This window comes from Rutilus rutilus (genome assembly GCF_951802725.1).
Source record: "Rutilus rutilus genome assembly, chromosome: 21".
Classification (NCBI taxonomy): Eukaryota; Metazoa; Chordata; class Actinopteri; order Cypriniformes; family Leuciscidae; genus Rutilus; species Rutilus rutilus.
In genome coordinates, this window is record NC_140226.1 from 19543512 (window position 1) to 19562317 (window position 18806).

The 18806-nt window shown below is 38.2% G+C and overlaps 2 protein-coding genes across 2 annotated transcripts in view; one reads left to right on the forward strand and one right to left on the reverse strand.

Annotated features, from left to right (window-relative positions):
* pdzd8 (PDZ domain containing 8) overlaps positions 1–8404 on the reverse strand; it is a 44520-nt gene extending 36116 nt beyond the window's left edge. The window contains exon 1 of the mRNA XM_084393966.1: positions 6907–8404. Within this exon, the coding sequence (XP_084250092.1) occupies positions 6907–7793 (887 nt within the window). The 5' untranslated portion in view covers positions 7794–8404. The remainder of the gene's footprint in view (positions 1–6906) is intronic.
* Positions 8405–11188: 2784 nt separating this feature from the next.
* Positions 11189–17951, forward strand: pex13 (peroxisomal biogenesis factor 13). The gene is made up of 4 exons (XM_084392540.1): positions 11189–11375; positions 11789–12513; positions 15619–15741; positions 16768–17951. Exons 1-4 carry the CDS (start codon positions 11305–11307, stop codon positions 17118–17120), a joined length of 1272 nt encoding a protein of 423 aa, XP_084248666.1. The 5' UTR covers positions 11189–11304; the 3' UTR covers positions 17121–17951.
* Positions 17952–18806: the final 855 nt, after the last annotated feature.

The following is an 18806-nucleotide window of genomic DNA, read 5'->3' on the forward strand; positions in this document are numbered from 1 at the left end:
ATGGTCAAGTCAATCACAGCTGATGATCTGAGACGGCCGCAATGCGCATTGCAAAGTCAGATGACGAATGTAGAACTGAGTCACTGAGAGATTGTCACACTTGGGTTGCAAAAAAAGATGAGATAGGATATACTCCCAGCAAAATAGTAATAGAACTAAAAGAACATTAAACTTAACCACACTACACACATTAGGAAACTAGGGCTCAGGACTGTGTCCGAAATCGCCTCCTGTACCATCATTCACTATTCCCTACTCCCTACATTAGTCCACTAAAAGTTCACTTGAGGGAGTGAATGAAAACGAATTTAGACACTGACTGTGCCAGTAGGCCTACTGCTTTTGTATAGTTAGTGGTTGCTGTTTAATAATTAATTGAAACTAAGCAAATAGGCAGCTAGTAGTAAGATGAAAAGATTGATCTTGAACTTTGTCATTGAAACTATGTATAAACCTTAAATAATTTAATAATCAATTAAAAAGGAATTTATACCTGTATGAGATTACGCTGTAGCCACATTGACCAGCGGGTCAGACGCAGGTCAGATTTGGCGCACGATTCACAGTGCATTATGGGTATTCTGTAGCCGTTGAGCATACATCGGTTGTACTAGGGGAGGGTGATTATGAATAATTTTATTTCACGATACCGATACTGTATATATCACGATATAGTTATTTCTGCTTTAAACAAAGTTATAATATAAAAAATGTATCTTATCAAAATTTCTAAATCACATAAACTAAAATTAGCCTAGCTAACATAAGTAAAAAATAAAAAAAATAAAAAAAAATACAATAGAACAAAGTAGGGGTGTGCGATATCACTGTTTTTGATCGTGGACGATTAAAATGTCTTCACGATCTGCTTTTGAAGAAATATCGTAGTAACGGAGCCAGGCTAGTAGTAACGTGCATTCTTATCATGTTTTCCTGTCTGTTCCTATCAGAACTATCAGTTCAGCCCCTTTCACACAGCGCATTGAACCCGGGAAATTGCCGGCAAATTGCCGGAACGCCTTCTGTGTGAACGCAAACATGACCCGGGTTTAATGCCGGGATCGATGCCGGGTTGGGGACCTAGTAACATTGCCGTGTTCAGTCCCGGAACGCGCGCTGTGTGAACAAAAGCCGTAATAATGCCGTGTCGTAGTGATGACGCTGAAGCCGGGATCGTTCGCCAGCTGTGAAACGGTACGAAATGCGCAATTTTATGATCGAATCAGATAAATAAATGCACAAGCGTGGTTTCGCAGCTCATAAGCAAACTGAAGACGCTGCTGAGACATTACAAGTCACATCGATGTCACGTGTCTTTCCGGGACATACACGGGTTGTGTGTGAACGCGCTCTCTGATTCCGGAAAATCACTGGCAGTGTGAATGAACCAAAATCAAATGAACCCGGGTCAAATCCCGGGTCACTTTATCCGTGTATTTTCCGGAATCTCTGTGTGAAAGGGGCTAGTGCCTCCGTCTCAACATACTGTACAACACGACCTATATTCACATCAAATGTTAACGCAGAGGAACGGGACACTGTAGTTCACAAAAGTTCGTTATTTGCATGTGCTTTATGCGCTGTTCTAACGTAAGAATACTTAAGAATACGAAGCGCACAAGCACTAAATAGCCTGTTTAACAGCGCCTGGTTACTGTTATCTTTCAAGTCTTATTGCGCTAATACTGTCAAATACACACAAGGTTTACATAAACAAAGTTGGTTATGTCTAAAGTGAAAGCAGAAAACACAGGAAACAGAGAAAATTGAGAGAAAATCTGGTTGTCAAAAGCGTGTATATTAGACGCATCACGTGCAGGTCTTAAAGCGACAGTAGCCTAATAGTAAACATGCCTTGTCCTTAAAGAGATAGTCGAGATATATATATATATATATATATATATATATATATATATATATATATATATATATATATATATATATATATATATATATATATATATCATGTAATCTCTAATATTTGGCCAATTACCAATATTGTACATGCCCATTTGAAAAAGATTAAACCACATTATAGAGTAAGTTGTGGTAATTTCACAGACAAAACTCAGAAAACGGAGCAGAATGTATAGCTTTTCTCGTGGATATCTACTTAACATGATACTACTAGGTGCCTCAAACAAAATCTGTATAAAAAAAAAATATGCCAAAATGTTGTTGTTGTTGTTGTAGTATTGGATTGTATTGCCATATCAGCTTCAGGTGTTTTAAAGATTTAAAAAATATTCAAAAATGTTTGTATATATATACACATAACCCTATAAAAGATTCTTGAATTATACTTGTGATTCAAATTGTAAAAGTTTTTCTAGGTCAATGTGCTACGATATCAACATTGTCTCTGCACCTTCATTAAACACCCATAAGTCACAAAATACTATTTGTCCTGGAAGTAAAGCCAGCCAATCAGATCTGGAGATGGCAAACACACAAATGGCATCTGACTTTGAATATAGGTTACTAGTTAATCATGAGACAGAGATATCAATTCCCGTTTGCGCTGAATGTGCTCCACAGGAAGAAGCTGTAAGTTGACAGTTTCAAACGAGTGCAGCAGTTGACAGTTTCTCTGGCAAAGGGCATTTAAAAAGCCAAACTCCATCAGTGTCACACGGATGGATGAATGGATTGAACGCCATCTATCTCTAATGAGAATGTGTTTCTCTAGTGCCTCTGAGGAACTGGACCATTAAATAAGCACAGTCAGGAAAAATTGTCCCGAGCCTTGCTCAAGGGCACGCAGCTGATAGGGGCCTATCAGTAACTCTTTTGTACAGATTACCCCCCAATTGGCCCAAACACACCAAGATAGAGTCAGTCACTCCACCTTTGAGAACAGAAGGTGTCATTAAACACCTATCAATAACAGCTGGACACGCAAACACACCAGACATGACATCAACTGAGGTAACCGGAGACCAGTCCGGGTCAATACTTTGAGTTCGCGAAAAATACATTCTTATCCACACACACACACATCATATATCAAACATATACAACATCTGAGAACATAGTTCATAATAATTTGTAATAACGAAATTGGTGATTATTGGGAGGGAAAAACCCTAACAATTACATCTCAACATTTTGATAAACAGTAATTGCTTCACACACACTTGAACAACAAGTATGCACATAAACAACAAACGCACATTTCTGAAGTCTCAAGTTTTGGCCATCTGTGACATGGAGCCCATCCAGGATGCACCAGAGAAGACATCATACTGTTTTGGGTTTTATAAATACCCCTACGGGTACAAAGTACAGGATTCTTGTGCATTAAATAGCTAATTATAAAAATGTATATAGTTAGTTTAGACTATTACTTCAAGTATTACAGTAAGCCAATTCAATTCTTTATACACATTGTATTTGCCAATCTCCCAATATACAGACCTATCATGGCACTTCTGCAGATTAAGATGGCAATTTAACTTTAAAACTGCCTTTGAGGACTGTTAAGATCTACATTTGGACAAAGGAGCTGGATCAGCGTAATCAGGCCGTCCTCTACACAATAACAGAAGGTGTTTGCTGAGGAAATCAGAGCATTTCCCTGCATGAGAATGCCCTTTATATTGCACTGAATCAATTTAAATGCAGCATTTTTGTCAAATGTACAATGAGTTCCAAAAGACTGAGATCACTAGTGAACATGCTTTGCATTTTAGTTAGCCTATTTAATAGAACATTTTTACAATTTTCACATTTATTGGAAAAAATAAAGACTGCAGGATGAGTCATCAATAATTTGAATCCCATTTTCCCAAGTGAAAAAGTTAAAAAATGAAGAATATTTATATATTTATACACACACACGATACATGTTTGGGGTCAGTATTATTCAGTAAGATTTGGAAATTAGTATTTTAGCAATATTTAGCAAGAGTGCATTAAATAAGTGACAATAAACATAAAATAAACATTTGTTACAAAATATTACTTTTGATTTATTAAGAAATCCTGAAAAAAAACCTTTCCCCCAAAAAACTATTAATCAGTTAATCCCCAAAAACGATTAATTTAAACTGTTTTCAACATTGATAATAATGTTGAACAAGAAATGTTTCCTGAGCACCAAAGCAGCATATTATAATTATTTCTGAAGAATAATGTAACACTGGAGAAATGATGCCGCAAATATATTAAAATAGAAAATAGTTATTTTGAACTGTAATATTTCACAATAATAATTAAATCATAATAGACTTTGTTCAAATAATCTTCCATAATCTACTACACAAACTCTTTCTTCATCCTGGTGATGCATAAAACAGTTATCTAAAACACAGACAGCAAATCTATTGATTTTTCATCCCACATCTATCGCCAAAGTATATTAAAAGCATTTTAACCACGCTACGTAAATCCAAGTCTTCAGCAGTTTGGTCCACACACACACACACACACACTTGTCCTGCTCTGAACACCTCCTCCATCTGTGCCACTTCCATCCCACACAGAGATGACTGAAACGGATTGTGGCCTGCCCCCTTGTTTTGTCCCTGGGCCATGCTGTCTGCTTTTTAAACAAAGTTCCCACTCACACACTTGTTTAAAAGAGAATATTGTCAGCTTCTTAACGTCACCTCCCACGTGACAGTTGAACTCTGAGGCAGTAAAACATGACTAGTGCATGAATTAAAGAGGAAAAATATCTGCCATCTCAACCACCAAAAGAAGTGATTCCCACTTTTGGGAAGACGGCAATACTGGGAAAATGAGTGTGTCATTTAATGTCTCGCATCACTGAGAAGCTCTTTCCCTTTGGGTAATGTAAATCGTTAAGAGTTAGAGTTTGCTGCCGGTTGTGCGTTGAGATGACTAAAACTCTTTTAGTTCTGTAGCAGCACGCGTCCTTATGGTGTATAGCAGAGGGAATTTCTGAATGACAGAACGTTATTTATGAATATTCTCTGAACGTTCAAAACGTCAATGTTTTTAACATTTTAAGAACTTTTTTTGATCATCCGAACGTCAAGGGAACATTCCATTTTTCGCAAACGTTACTTTTGGGACGGTTATGAAACAAGTATTAACATTTTTAAAAAACAGATGAACGCGCAACTAAAATGTTTCAGAACAAAAAAATGTTTACATGAATGATGTATAAATAAAAATTTTGAGAACATTATTAAAGACCAGATAACTCTAAATTAACATTCTATTAACAGACATATGTTTGTTCATAACTTTGAGAACCTTGCCAGAACGTTAGCAAAAGTTCTGACGACTTTATTCAACTATTAATTTTCTTCTGTGTGGTTCTTCTGTGTAGTTCACGTAATGTAACAGCGCAGCGCTTCTGGGTTGTACGCCAGAACGTAGGCTCACTATTACACTTTTTCTGCACACTACGTCAACATCTTAGGAGAATGACTTGGAAGAGAAGAGATGGTTGAATAAAGTTGTTATTTTTGCGCACAAAAAGTATTCTCGTCGCTTGATAAACTTAAGGTCGAGCCACTGTAGTCACTTGGACTATTTTAACAATGTCTTTACTAACTTTTCTGGGCTGGCAGATATCAATTACCTTGCAGCCTATGCGGACGAGTGACCCAGCTCTCAGATTTCAATTTCAGATCTTAATTTGTGTTCCGAAGATGAACGAAAGTCTTACAGGGTTGGAACAACATGAGGGTGAGTGATTACTGACAGAATTGTAATTTTTGGGTGAACTAACCCTTTAAGTATGACATTTACAGAGAGCACAGTGATTTAATTCACTACTCACACAACCCAGCTTGTGTGAGGTCAAAGTTCAAATGCACCAAATGCACTGTTTTTGCCTTTCATGGATACTACAAATAACTTCATAGATAAAATCACAATGTGGTGCACTGTTATGTTTGACTTTGTGATTTGAACATTATGTTCATATTGACTGTACATAGAGTCACAGACACAGTATGTCAACATAAAATGAGCAGTTTGACTGATGAGCCAAAAAAACAACATCAGAACATTTTGTGAACATGACGACTTACAAAGACAATGTTAAACCTAAAGAATCTAAAACAGCAGAAAGTCACACGCACTTGCTGAGATGTCTTAATGTTTATTGGCAACCAAACGTTTTAGGTGTGCCCAGTAATGTTGAGTGATAGAGAGCAGTGAGGTGTGGATGAATACAGCAAGCAATCAATCCACAGCTTGGTTGAACGCCTTAGTCACAGACCTTGTATTTTTATCAGCTAAAAACAGGAAGTAACTCAATCTCGAAGTTGTTTCACTTTTAACAGTCAGGAATCCGACCACAGTAAAGAGAAATTGCGACCAAAGGAGGCCTCCATTTCCAGTTTCACTCGGGGAAAATGAACCTACACACCCTCAGTACACTTGTGTTGTCATCACATGACCTTGCCAATCACCTCAGAAGTCTCTTATTGCAGTTCCACAGTACTTTTGTCTGTTCACTTTTCACAACCCCCTTCAGACATGAACACACACTACCAGTTTCACAACCTCTCTCCAAAGCAATGCTAAAAAACAAATACAAATATACTGCTAAGGAATTGCATGACGAATACTTTACTGATTTTTAGTATTGCTGCTGCTGCTTTAAAAAAAGTTGATGATAGATAGATAGATAGATAGATAGATAGATAGATAGATAGATAGATAGATAGATAGATAGATTAAAGCAAAATCTGTCTTTCTCCATAGATAGAGTAATATCTGTGTTTCTCCATAAAAAATGTTTTTACCTGAATTTAGGGAAATAATTTTGGGATCAGATACACTCATTCGTCTTCAAGACACCTAACTGTGACTGTCCAGCCGTAGCTGATGGACCTGAGACCACAGGTGAACGTCACTGTCATGTCAAAGGCAAGGGACAGATTGCACTTGGCATGTGACAGCATGAAGACACTTAGACATTACCTTATTTTGTAGTTCGGTAAAGTGTGCTTCTTCTTGATAACTCTCTTGAGCTGGTTGACTATGATGGAGGTGAGCTGGGGCAGAGGACGGCCCTCAAATTGAGACTTCACCTCGAAGTCTATGAGCGGGTCCTCCAGGAAGGAGAAGGACCAGTGCGTGAAAGGCATGCGGGTGAACTGCAGCTTCAGGCGGCCCGCCACCCGGGTCATCTTCACAAACAGATAAGCCGATTTACCGAATACTAAATCGACATCAATGGCCAGATGAAAGCCGCCGTTATATTCTAAGTCAACCTCGAAATTGAGCTCCTCTGGCATGTTGTCTTCATTGAGAGCCACGGGTTTCATGAGTCTGGCTGTTTTGAAAACGGGCACCGAGTTACCCAGGGAGATATCCCGCAGACTGAGCCCCTCCAGCAGACGCCCGGCGGTCTTGGTTTGGAGGAGCTCCTCAAACTCTACCTTGATCTTTTTAGTGATCCAGTGCCTGACGACGGGGGTGTCTCGGAGCTCGCGGAATAAAAACAGAAATATGGAATTGAGGAAATCGCATGTCTCTGCTTTGGAGGCGTGCTGAAAGTCGCTCAGGGAAGGCGGTGGCGAAGACGGCTGCTGTTTGGGGCTGCTGCCGGGGACGGTGGTCTCTTGCTGCTTTGGAGAAGCGGCCTCCGGTTGTTTGGAGGCAGACGATGTGATATCCGGTTGTAGCTGCGTTGATTCGCATTGTTGGTTGCTAAAGTAATCCCTCAGTGCGGGATCAGGAACTGCTTTGACATATTGAACTGTCCTAGCGACAGGCTCGGGGCTCCTCCGGTACACCAGTAAGAGCTGCAGAAGGAGCGTGACGATGGCCCCGGAGAAAGCAGAAATTAATATCAGGTATATCATTTTCGGATCCCCCGCTGCGGCGTGCGGGTTAAACTGTACTCATGTTCCGCTGTCAGCCCGATTAAACAAAAGCGAGTTCCACCTGGCCGCTCACAAAGCTGCCATATCATCTGCTCCTTTCCTGGCTGGGCTTCGGAAACTCCGGCTGATTGGTGGAACGCATCATCACGTCAACGCGCTGGAAGTCCTGCGTCATGACGGCATCTGCCGGGCAGCCACCGAATGGATGTGATCTCGACAAATAAATGTGTCATAAGAAACATGTACTCTAACGTTTTAAGCTGAATATTGACTAGTCATGAGTTTTTGTAATGTATTTTTTTTTCTCATTCATTTTTACGTAATAGTCTATTTGCAAAGATGTTTTGGACTGACAAATATCATAAAGAGGGAACTTTCAGAGTCAGAAAGAGCTTTATTGTCAAGTGTGTTTGCACACACAATGAATGTACCTTGGTATTGAAGCTTCCAGTCCACCCATATACATATAAATATAACAAGGCACATAATAACATTTAAGAATAAAAACTTCTTTTTTTTTTGAAGTATAAAGACAAATAGTTTTCGTCATAATAAACATTTACAGTATTGTGAATAATAATATGAATAAATAGGACTAAATAAATGTACAAGGATATTGCACAAAAAAGTGTGGTATTGCACTTGGAAGGTATTTAACTGTTCAAGAGGGAACTAGCCTGTGGGAAGAAACTGTTCCTGCCTCTAGATGTTCTAGTGCCTGATCTGAGGCGCAGTCCGGAAGGCAACAGTTCAAACAGGTGGCCGGGTTGAGTGGAGTCTGATGATTTGACCTGCCCTTTTCCTCACCCGGGAAGAGTCCTGGAGGGTGGGCATGGGGGCACCAATAATCCTCTCAGCAGGCCGGACTGTCCGTTGTAGTCTCCTGATGTCTGATTGGTGGCTGAACCAAACCAGACAGTTATAGATGAACACAGGACAGACTCAATGATGGCTGAGTAGAACTGTGTCAGCAGCTCCTGTGGCAGGTTGAACTTCCTCAGCAGGCGAAGGAATTACAACCTCTGCTGGGCCTTTTTCACAATGGAGTCATGTGATTGTCCCACTTCAGGTCCTGAGAGATGGTGGTGCCTAGGAACCTTAATGACTCCACTGCTTCCACAGTGCTGCTCATGATGGAGAATGGGGGGAGTGCTGGGGTGTTCCTCCTGAAGTCCTGAATGTAGTTTTACAGCTAGATGGAAATGATTATATAATGCAATGACCATGAGATAGGGAGAGAGAAAAAACATTACTGTGGAAGTTCCATATACATTAAATAAAATGACCTGGTTCCAAACCATTTTTTATTTTGATGTAGGCCTAGTGTTTTGTATAAATGCAAAAGCAACATGTAATGTCATTATTATATGTCATATTAAGTCATAAATATATGGGGCTGCTTCTGAGGATTGTGTTTTGTTTTCAGCCAATAGCAATGTATATGTTTAACCACTGGGTGTGCAGCCATTAACTTGATTGAAACAATTAATCCCCCTGTTGGCAGGCAGCAATACTCTCACAAATCCTGTTTGATCTTTATCAACTTATGTTTCACTGGCGCTGGAGATCTGAGAGACACATTTATAATAGATTACAAAAGTGGTAAACCAAATCCAAACTGAGGCAAACATTGCTCCAGCTCCATCTTGTGGGCTGTCAAAGATATTGCTGCAAAATAGAAACTACACAATTGCACTACATTCTGCCTCTATTGCAACTGGCGTAAATTTTACATTTTACATAACTGGACTAACCACATAACGTATTATATTATAGCTGTATATATTACTACCATATGGACATCAATTTGATACACTCATCTCTGACTGATAACAGATTACTTCCTAAAGTGTAACACTGAAACAAGCATTTTTGTAAAGCTTGTTTGAGACAATTGAAACCCATTGAAACTATGTGTATTGGGAAAAGAGCTATACAAATACTACATTTGAATTTGATTGAATTGAGCAATGACAGTTAATCATCAATCATTGAAAGACTGGGTTTGGGAGAAGAGTAAAGCAATAAAACATGAATGGATTTGAAAATTAGCATTTGAGAGAAAGAAAATTATGAAAGCGTAGTAAGATGTTTCTGATGGTTTTCATTTGAGAGTGATAAAAATCTTTTGTTTATTTTGGATTTAATTGTTATAATTGCCCGGTACTATATTCATAAAGTCAAAGGGAATGGAAAAATACCAAATTGTGAACATTTTAAGAATGATGTTAAAATATATGTAGAAACAACATCAAAAAGTAAAAACCTAAAAGCTAGGAAAACGACACAGCTGTTTGACAGGTACAGGTGGTTTCTGTAAAATGCCTTTCTTGGTTTTTTTTTTATTTTTATTTTTTTTATTCTTTACCCCTGACATGTATGGCTATATGTACTCTTGTATGTAAATTATGTTTTGTTCTTGTTAAAATGCAATAAAAAATTTTTTTATTGTTTCTGAGACAATACAAATATGCTCAGATTATAATTGTGAATGATACAATTTGACAGAATTGAGAATTTTATGTTTATTTATATTTTATTTCAAAATCAGCTAGGTAATAAAACTGCAAATTACCATTAGGGCTATTACTGGCTGTTCCAGTGTATTCCAGTGCACGTGTTTCCTCGTGTCAGAATGGCCGAGCGGTCTAAGGCGCCAGACTCAAGGTTTCATCCTTCTCAGGTGATGAGGTTTCTGGTCTCCGAATGGAGGCGTGGGTTCAAATCCCACTTCTGACAATACATTTTAGATATTCGAAATAAAAAATACCTTACATGTATACGTTTAAATGACTTAAACAATATAGTCTGTGTGTGTTCAGTTTACACATTAGACAGAGCTAAACGAAAGATTTTTCAAATATAAATAAAATCTGTTTTTGAGACAATTTTGAATCTACTAGGCTAGGCTAAGATTACTACAACAAAAAAAGTCTGTAGAATAAAATATGGAATTATAATCATATTTTATAATTCCAAGGCTATCTTCTCCTTGTCAGAATGGCCGAGCGACGTGGGTTTAAATCCCACTTCTGGCAAGAGTCAGTGACAGGACTCAAAATTAAAACGCGGTGCGTCGTGAGCTAGAGCAATGAAAAATCCACAACAGATTTCTAGCAGTCACGTCTCACGGTCACGATTTCCATTTAAAATATTTCAGATTAGTCAGTGATCGTGCTTGAAATGCACCATCAGACGAATAAGCAGTCTGGTTTCAGACATTTTAGCGGCAGATCACCGGAATTAGATATTTAATTAATTAACGACTCCTCACACACACTGTATGTTAAATAAGTAAAACTTAACAAGACTGCAAACACAGATACGACCACATCGATTCAGTTATAGATTGCTTTAGTCTCGTGTCGAAAGACAGTCAGAACCTGGTCAGAACTGTGAGAATGATCGATTGCTTTAGTCTGGCGAATGGGACAGTTTCTGTTCCTGACGTTTATTGTGCAGCTCGACTTTTGGTGTAAAATATTAAATAATGGCACAGCCTCCACCAAAACCATGGGAAAGGCGCATCCCTGGAACCATAACTGGACCATTAAACTATCGGTTCGTAATAACTCGTCTTATTTTGGCCAGCATGTCCAAAAGACGGAGTGTTGGAACGCTAGCGAACCTATTAGCGCTAGCTCTCAAGCAAATATAAAATCTATTGTGGTATTTTTGTTGTAAAAATAATAAGTATGTGCATAGGTTTGGTTTTTACAGTGATTCTGATAAAAGTTCTGTATGGTTGTATTGACAATTATACTTTTGTTGTTAAGTTACGTAAACTTAATGTTTGGCTCGTACTCGAGCATGTCAGTAAGTGTTTGCATGTGAGTGTCAAAGTTCACAGAAACTGTGTTCAGTCTTTTACTTTTAAATAGAGAACATTTGACAACTTTCAACTATGTTTTATTATTATTGCTTTTTTATAGATATGGCATTTCTTTTGAATGTTTTTATTTTCTTATATCTAGCTCTACTGACTTTGGATCAGCATCACATAGTGGGCCATCAATGTCTGGTCCTCCACTTCTAACACGTGTGGCACCACCCATCCCTCCAAGATCCGTCCAACAGGCATACCGCCCTACATACAGCTCATTGCCCTCCTCATATAGCCCTTATGGGAGCTCCATGTATGGGGGGGGTTACAGCCCCTACAGCTACAGTGGTTATGGAGTTGGAGGTGGCCTGGGTTATAACCGTTATAACTTAGGGGACGACGTCCCACCCAGCCGTTTTGTCCAGCAGGCGGAGGAGAGCAGCCGCGGAGCGTTTCAGTCCATTGAGAGCATTGTCCACGCCTTCTCGTCGGTCAGCATGATGATGGACGCTACTTTCTCTGCTGTCTATAACAGCTTTCGTGCTGTTCTGGATGTGGCCAATCACTTCTCCCGCTTACGCATACATTTCACAAAAGTGCTGTCTGCTTTCGCCCTGGTTAGGACCCTTAGATACCTATATCGCAGGCTGCAGAGGCTGCTGGGATTGCGTCAGGATTCAGAGGTGGACGATTTGTGGGCCGACAGTGCGGCCTCCTCTGTGGTGTCTGCTTCAGGAATCAGAGGTGCTGGGATTGATGACCCCAGAGTGAATTCTGTCAAATCATGGCCCATTTTCTTGTTTTTTGCTGTCGTTCTTGGAGGGCCGTATTTGATCTGGAGGCTTTTGAGGTCTGCTGAGGGTCCTGAGGAAAATGGTGAGACATTCCCTTCATGTTCTGTCTGTTCTCATTCCAGTCTTCTCACTATTTATTGGTCTGACATGAGTCCGGTATTATTCAGTATCTTGCCTATCACTTCTGTTTCTATTTTGCTTTTAACGTAGGACCATGGTAATGAGAATGATTTACACTACTGTTAAAAAATTAGGGGTCAGTAAGATTTTTTTTTTTAAATAAATTGGTAACACTTAAAGTTGACATTGGTTTCATTTTCTCGTAATATACAGGGTGGGCCATTTATATGGATACACCGTAATAACATGGGAATGGTTGGTGATATTAAAGTCCTGTTTGTGGCACATTAGTATATGTGAGGGGGCAAACTCCTCAAGATGGGTGGTGACCATCACATATACTAATGTGCCACAAACAGGACTTTAATATCACCAACCATTCCCATGTTATTACGGTGTATCCATATAAATGGCCCACCCTGTACATTGCACATCACCACATTCTTCAATGATTCTAAAACGACTTGGCGGATGAATCAGTCTCTCTAAAATCCCTCCTTTCCGAGAGCCTGCTCTGCTCTGATTGGCCAGACGCCCCAGTCTGTTGTGATTGGTCTACCGCGTACAGCATATTTCGGAAGCTAAACGCCCATTACCATAACTGAACTTCAGTTCCGTCCGAAGGCTTCCTAAAGCTCAGCGATTGTACTCCCTGTAAAGACAGTAACTATGATGTCTATTTTACCATATCAATCCGAGCGCAAGTCCGATGATGAAACATTGGAATAACTAGTTATTCAACCCGAACCTCCATCGCAAAAAAGACTTGATCAGGACGTTTCTCAGTGATATGCTACTCTTTTTAATGTACATTATGAGATGTTTCAACTGTAATTCCTCACCATCAGCATTAACAAGTGTATGTTCATCAACAAACCAATGTGTATATTTCTCATTTTGCGATGCACATGCAGGAACTGTATTAACTGTATCAATAACGGTGCATACGTTAGCCGAGCACTAACGTGAATGACTGATGTCACATTAAAGTTTGCAAAACAAATCTAGCTCCATCCTTTATCTTTACTCAAAGTAGTAAGAACAACAGACATCTGCATTAGTACACAGTTTTAGGTAATAGTGGCCCACAGCTAGGCCTACTTTGCAAAAGTATTTCAGTAAAACGGTAATAACGTGAGTTAGCCGGTTAGCCAGAAAGTATAAAACACAAAGCTACGTATTTTGAACACCCAGAAGAAAATAATATACATCAACAATTAATTATACTTACAAGTTGTGGTTCTGAGGAGCAAGCTGGTCCAAATAAACTGGTTACTGACCCATATTTGACCCCGAGATTTGAGAAGCAGTCGTCAGTAAAATGACATGTTTGAGGGCGGGTCAAGTTGTTTGCAGACGGACAACGTACAACATAGGTGGGCGTTATATGTAAATGTATTTTCTAGTGACGTAGAACCGTCACACAGTGAGATTCAAATTACAAAACGACTCGTTTAGGCGGTTCTGAGTTGATTCTTTCTTTCTGATTCTTTCTTTACTTAAATAATTTATCGCACACTTTTGACTCTACAACTTTACAGAACGTTTATAATATTCACAAACAGCTATATTACACACTGGATGAAAGTTAATATTCGAAAAACCATAATGGGCCACTTTAAGATCTCATTTGTTAACATTAGTTAATGTAGTAACTAACATGAACTAACAATGAGCAATACATTTGTTGCAGCATTTATGAATATTTGTTAATGTTAGTTAATAAAAATCCAGCTGTTCATTGTTTGTTCATGTTAGTTCACAGTGTATTAATTATTGTCAACAAATACAACATTCAATTTTAATAATGTATTAGTTAATGTCAAATTAACATCAACTAAGATTAATAAATGTTGTAGAAGTATTGTTCATTCTTAGTTTGTTAAATAAAGAGGTCAACTAATTTTAACTAATTAAACCTTATTGTAAAGTGTTACCAATAAATGAATACTTTTATTCAGAAAGGATGCAATAAATTGGTCAAAAAAGTGACAGTATATTGTACCACTAAACAAACATCACTGAAAGAAACTTCTACACTTCTCAGTTAGGCTGAGACTTGTCACTGAATTTGTTGCAGGACTGAGTCATTTTATCACTGTGTCATTCAGAAAAAACATTTATATTCATCCTATAAAAACATTTGCTGCTCTACAGTAAATGCTCGGCTCAACAATAAGGATTTTTTTACTGGCCCATTCAAAATAATCACTGGCCCTGCCACAAAAACATAATAAATGAGTAAATTATGAAAAATGTCAAATAAAACTGCATAAATTAAATATACAGTGCTATGCATAAGTTTAGACACCCATGCTAAAGTTGACTAAAAAGAGGAATAAAAGATCATCTTTTGGAAATTGAACTTAATGCCTTAATTAAAATCATCACATAGCCTTCACCATACCTAGAGATTGGCATGGAGTACTTTCCATAAGATCATCTCTCAATGCAAATCAAACCAGCTTTTAGGCTAACTGAAATAAAACCATGCCAGTCTCTAGGTATGGTGAAGGCTATGTGATGATGTGGGGCTATTTTAATTCCAAAGGCCAAGGGAACTTTATCAGGATGCATAATATCCTGGATCCATGAAGTAACTGGCCTTTAAAAATAAAAATCTGCCTGCCTCTATGGGAATTTAACATAGGGGTGTACTCACTTATGCACCCTGTATTTTAAGGAAGAACATTTATTTATTTACGATACATTATTCATTCACAAAGAAAATTGGTGTCCTTAAAGGTTGGATTTTTCCTAATTTTTTTAATTAAGGCATTAAGTTCAATTTCCAAAAGATGATTTTTTTATTCCTCTTTTTAGTCAACTTTAGCATGGGTGTCTAAACTTATGCATAGCACTGTAGATAAAATTATTAAAGGTACAAAACAACTGTCCCAGGTGTCTTTCACGCTGGCCCCAGGCTGTAAGGCAGCCTTTATTATTTAGCCCTTAAACATGTTTGTATGTAGTTTTTTTGTTTGTTGGTATGTGTCTGAAAAAGTAGTTTTATATGTAGTCGTGTCTATATGTTTGTGCTTAATATAAGTTATGTTCTGTTTTTCAGCCACTAACTGGGCAAGTGGGGAGGATGACCATGTAGTAGCACGAGCTGAGTATGACTTCACAGCTTCGTCTGAGGAAGAGATCTCTCTACAGGCTGGAGACATGCTTAATCTTGCCCCTAAAGGTAAGAACAAGAACAAGACTCTTAAAGGAGAACTCCGGTCAATTTTAACATTGAGCTCATTTTTTTGTACATTTGGAGTGCTGTCAATACAGAGAACAACGACAAAAATCGGTGTTGCCTACACCGAGTTATTCTATTTTTAAAATTTGCACCCTATTGACTTCAATGGGGCAAGTAGTAAGCCTGCTTTTTAGCCTCTTAACATCCTCTAAGTGTCATTACAAGTGCACAGAAAATGTGAGTGATTCCTTCCGAGTGAACACGGGTGGATCTGACTGCAGTAGATGTTAGAGATATTAATAAAAATGAAGTTAATTCAGCCAGCGCTCATACCTTTGTTTACATCCTGTTTTCTGTGGAAGGCCATAGTAATCGATTGTCGAGTTCACGCGCGTGATCATAGGTACTAAACCTATGCGCGTGAACTCGACAATCGATTACTATGGCCTTCCACCGAAAACAGGATGTAAACAAAGGTATGAGCGCTGGCTGAATTAACTTCATTTTTATTAATATCTCTAACATCTACTGCAGTCAGATCCACCCGTGTTCACTCGGAAGGAATCACTCACATTTTCTGTGCACTTGTAATGACACTTAAAGGATGTTAAGAGGCTAAAAAGCAGGCTTACTACTTGCCCCATTGAAGTCAATAGGGTGCAAATTTTAAAAATAGAATAACTCGGTGTAGGCAACACCGATTTTTGTCGTTGTTCTCTGTATTGACAGCACTCCTAATGTACAAAAAAATGAGCTCAATGTTAAAATTGACCGGAGTTCTCCTTTAACATAATCTGAACAGAAGTGTACTTCAACACTTTATCACACGCAAACACACTCTCTACAGTCTAGATAATCCAATGAGAAAATTTAAATAAAACACAAATCCTTTTTGCGCTGCAACTTATCAACAATGTAATATTTTAAATTTGACTGATGTCAAGCACATACACTTTGTACCATGTACATTTTGTTCTAGGCATTGTCTTACAGCTTGTACTCAATGTAGTCCACTCTTTTTTGCAGAACAACAGCCCAGAGTGCGTGGCTGGCTGTTAGCCAGTGTGGATGGGCAGATCACTGGCCTCGTCCCTGCCAACTACGTTAAAGTGTTGGGCCGGAGGAGAGGCACAAAGCATGCAGAATTAGAGAGGATGGCACAGGCCCAGCAGGCGGCACAGAACCTTCCAGCACCTCAAACTGCCCTGGCTACAGCTTCTCTTCCCAACTCCAGGCTGGCTGTCCCTACCACATCACATCCAGATGATCTGCTGGAGTCTGTTTACGGGGAGAACCTTCATGCTGCCCTGGAGGTGCAACCTTCCACAAACAATAGCAGTGATACTGTAGTGATCACCTCAGAAAAGATGGACTTATGAATAATCTGTGTGTGTGTGTGTGTGTGTGTGTGTGTGTGTGTGTGTGTGTGTGTGTGTGTGTGTGTGTGTTTGTGTTGGTGGGAGCTAAGAGAAAAAGTGTATCCTTCATTAGAATGTATCACCCTCTATATAAATTGATCCAACAGATAAAAAAGGAGAGGAACAAATGAAAAATGGAGGTATTGAAAGGGAGGGTGAATAGTCTTATACCTTTATAATGTATCATTTGAACTGCATAATTTCACAGATTTCAGTAGACTGTTAGGCTCAAAGCCATTACCAATGTTTGTTTTTTTCCTATTACAAAAATGGTGGATATTTCAACATTATAGTTTGTGTTAATAAGACCCATTAATTTATTTAGAAGAATAATGGATACAATTTGTAATGATATGCTTGCTTTAAGCATAAAATGTTACACATATGTTGTCATTCATGTATACAGTTAATGCATCTGATTAGTTTAAATTGTGAGTTCTTATATCAATCTGAATTTGTAATTGAGTGTTTCTAGTGAATTTCATTATGGGAATTCTCTCACTCTCCAATGTAAGAGTTTTAGATTGCTGTTCATCTTTCTTCAATGTTGTGAATATTTAATATTTTATTTTTAAGCGGTTGTATCAAGGATTAGTTTGTGCATTTCTCTGTGTTTTCAGGCTTGTTTGTTTTCTCTTACTGCTACTCAGTGTGCAATTATGTAAATACAAGCAATTATTTTGCCAGTAAATAATTAAAACAAATTGTGTCCTGTCATTTTCAGTTGTATAATAGTTCCTAAGATTACAGAATTAGTGATTGACATTAAGCTGGTTAATAAATTGCTTTTGGAAATAAATAAAAAGAAGTCATAAAAATGTGTTCCACAATACACGATCAGTTTCTCTACCGTTCAAAAGTATGGGGTTGGTCATTTTTAGATGTGTTGTGAGTCTCTTATGCTCACCAAGGCTGCCTTTACTTGTACAGAAATACAGTAAAAACAGTAATATTGTGAAATATTACAATTTAAAACTGATTTCTATTTTAATATTTATATAAGTAATTTATTCCTGTGACGGCAAAACTGAATTTTCAGCATCATTACGTCAGTCTTCAGCGTCACATGATCCTTCAGAAATTATTCTAATATGCTGATTTGCTGCTCAAGAAACATTTCTTATTATTATCAATTATGAAAACAGTTGTGCTGCTTAATACTTTTTTCAGAATTCTTTGATGAAAGGTCAAAAGAACAGAATTTATGTTAAAAATAAATCATAAAAACATATCATAATGCAACATAATAAATGTCTTTAATGTGACTTTTGGTCAATTCAATATGTCCATGCTGAGTTAAAGTATTAGTTCAAAGAAAACATACTAACCCCAAACTTTCGAATGGTAGTGTATACAAGTTAAATCCATGGCTGCACACTGTGGTTATTAAATCAGGAGACTGTATTGCACAATAATTTAGACCCTCACAGTTGTACTGAACCTCATCTCTTTCTGTCTAAAAATAAGCCTTTAGTCAGTCAGAATATCTACAGTGCTACATTTCTCTCAGCAGTCCAACTGACTTGATTATAGAGAGTAAATGAATTTGTGTTTCTCTGGGGCCCATATTAAAAACTGAATCCCATCAATCAAATAGAATGTTGGGGCTGTCGCCTGGCAACGGGGACGCCGGCGCGCACCTGCTGC

Excerpts from the sequence above, each read along its gene's own strand:
- pex13 (XM_084392540.1), top strand. The coding sequence starts at position 11,305 with ATGGCACAGCCTCCACCAAAACCATGGGAAAGGCGCATCCCTGGAACC. Across the intron at positions 11,376-11,788 it reads ACTGGACCATTAAACTATCG|CTCTACTGACTTTGGATCAG; the intron begins GTTCGTAATAAC and ends TCTTATATCTAG. Across the intron at positions 12,514-15,618 it reads TGAGGGTCCTGAGGAAAATG|CCACTAACTGGGCAAGTGGG; the intron begins GTGAGACATTCC and ends TCTGTTTTTCAG.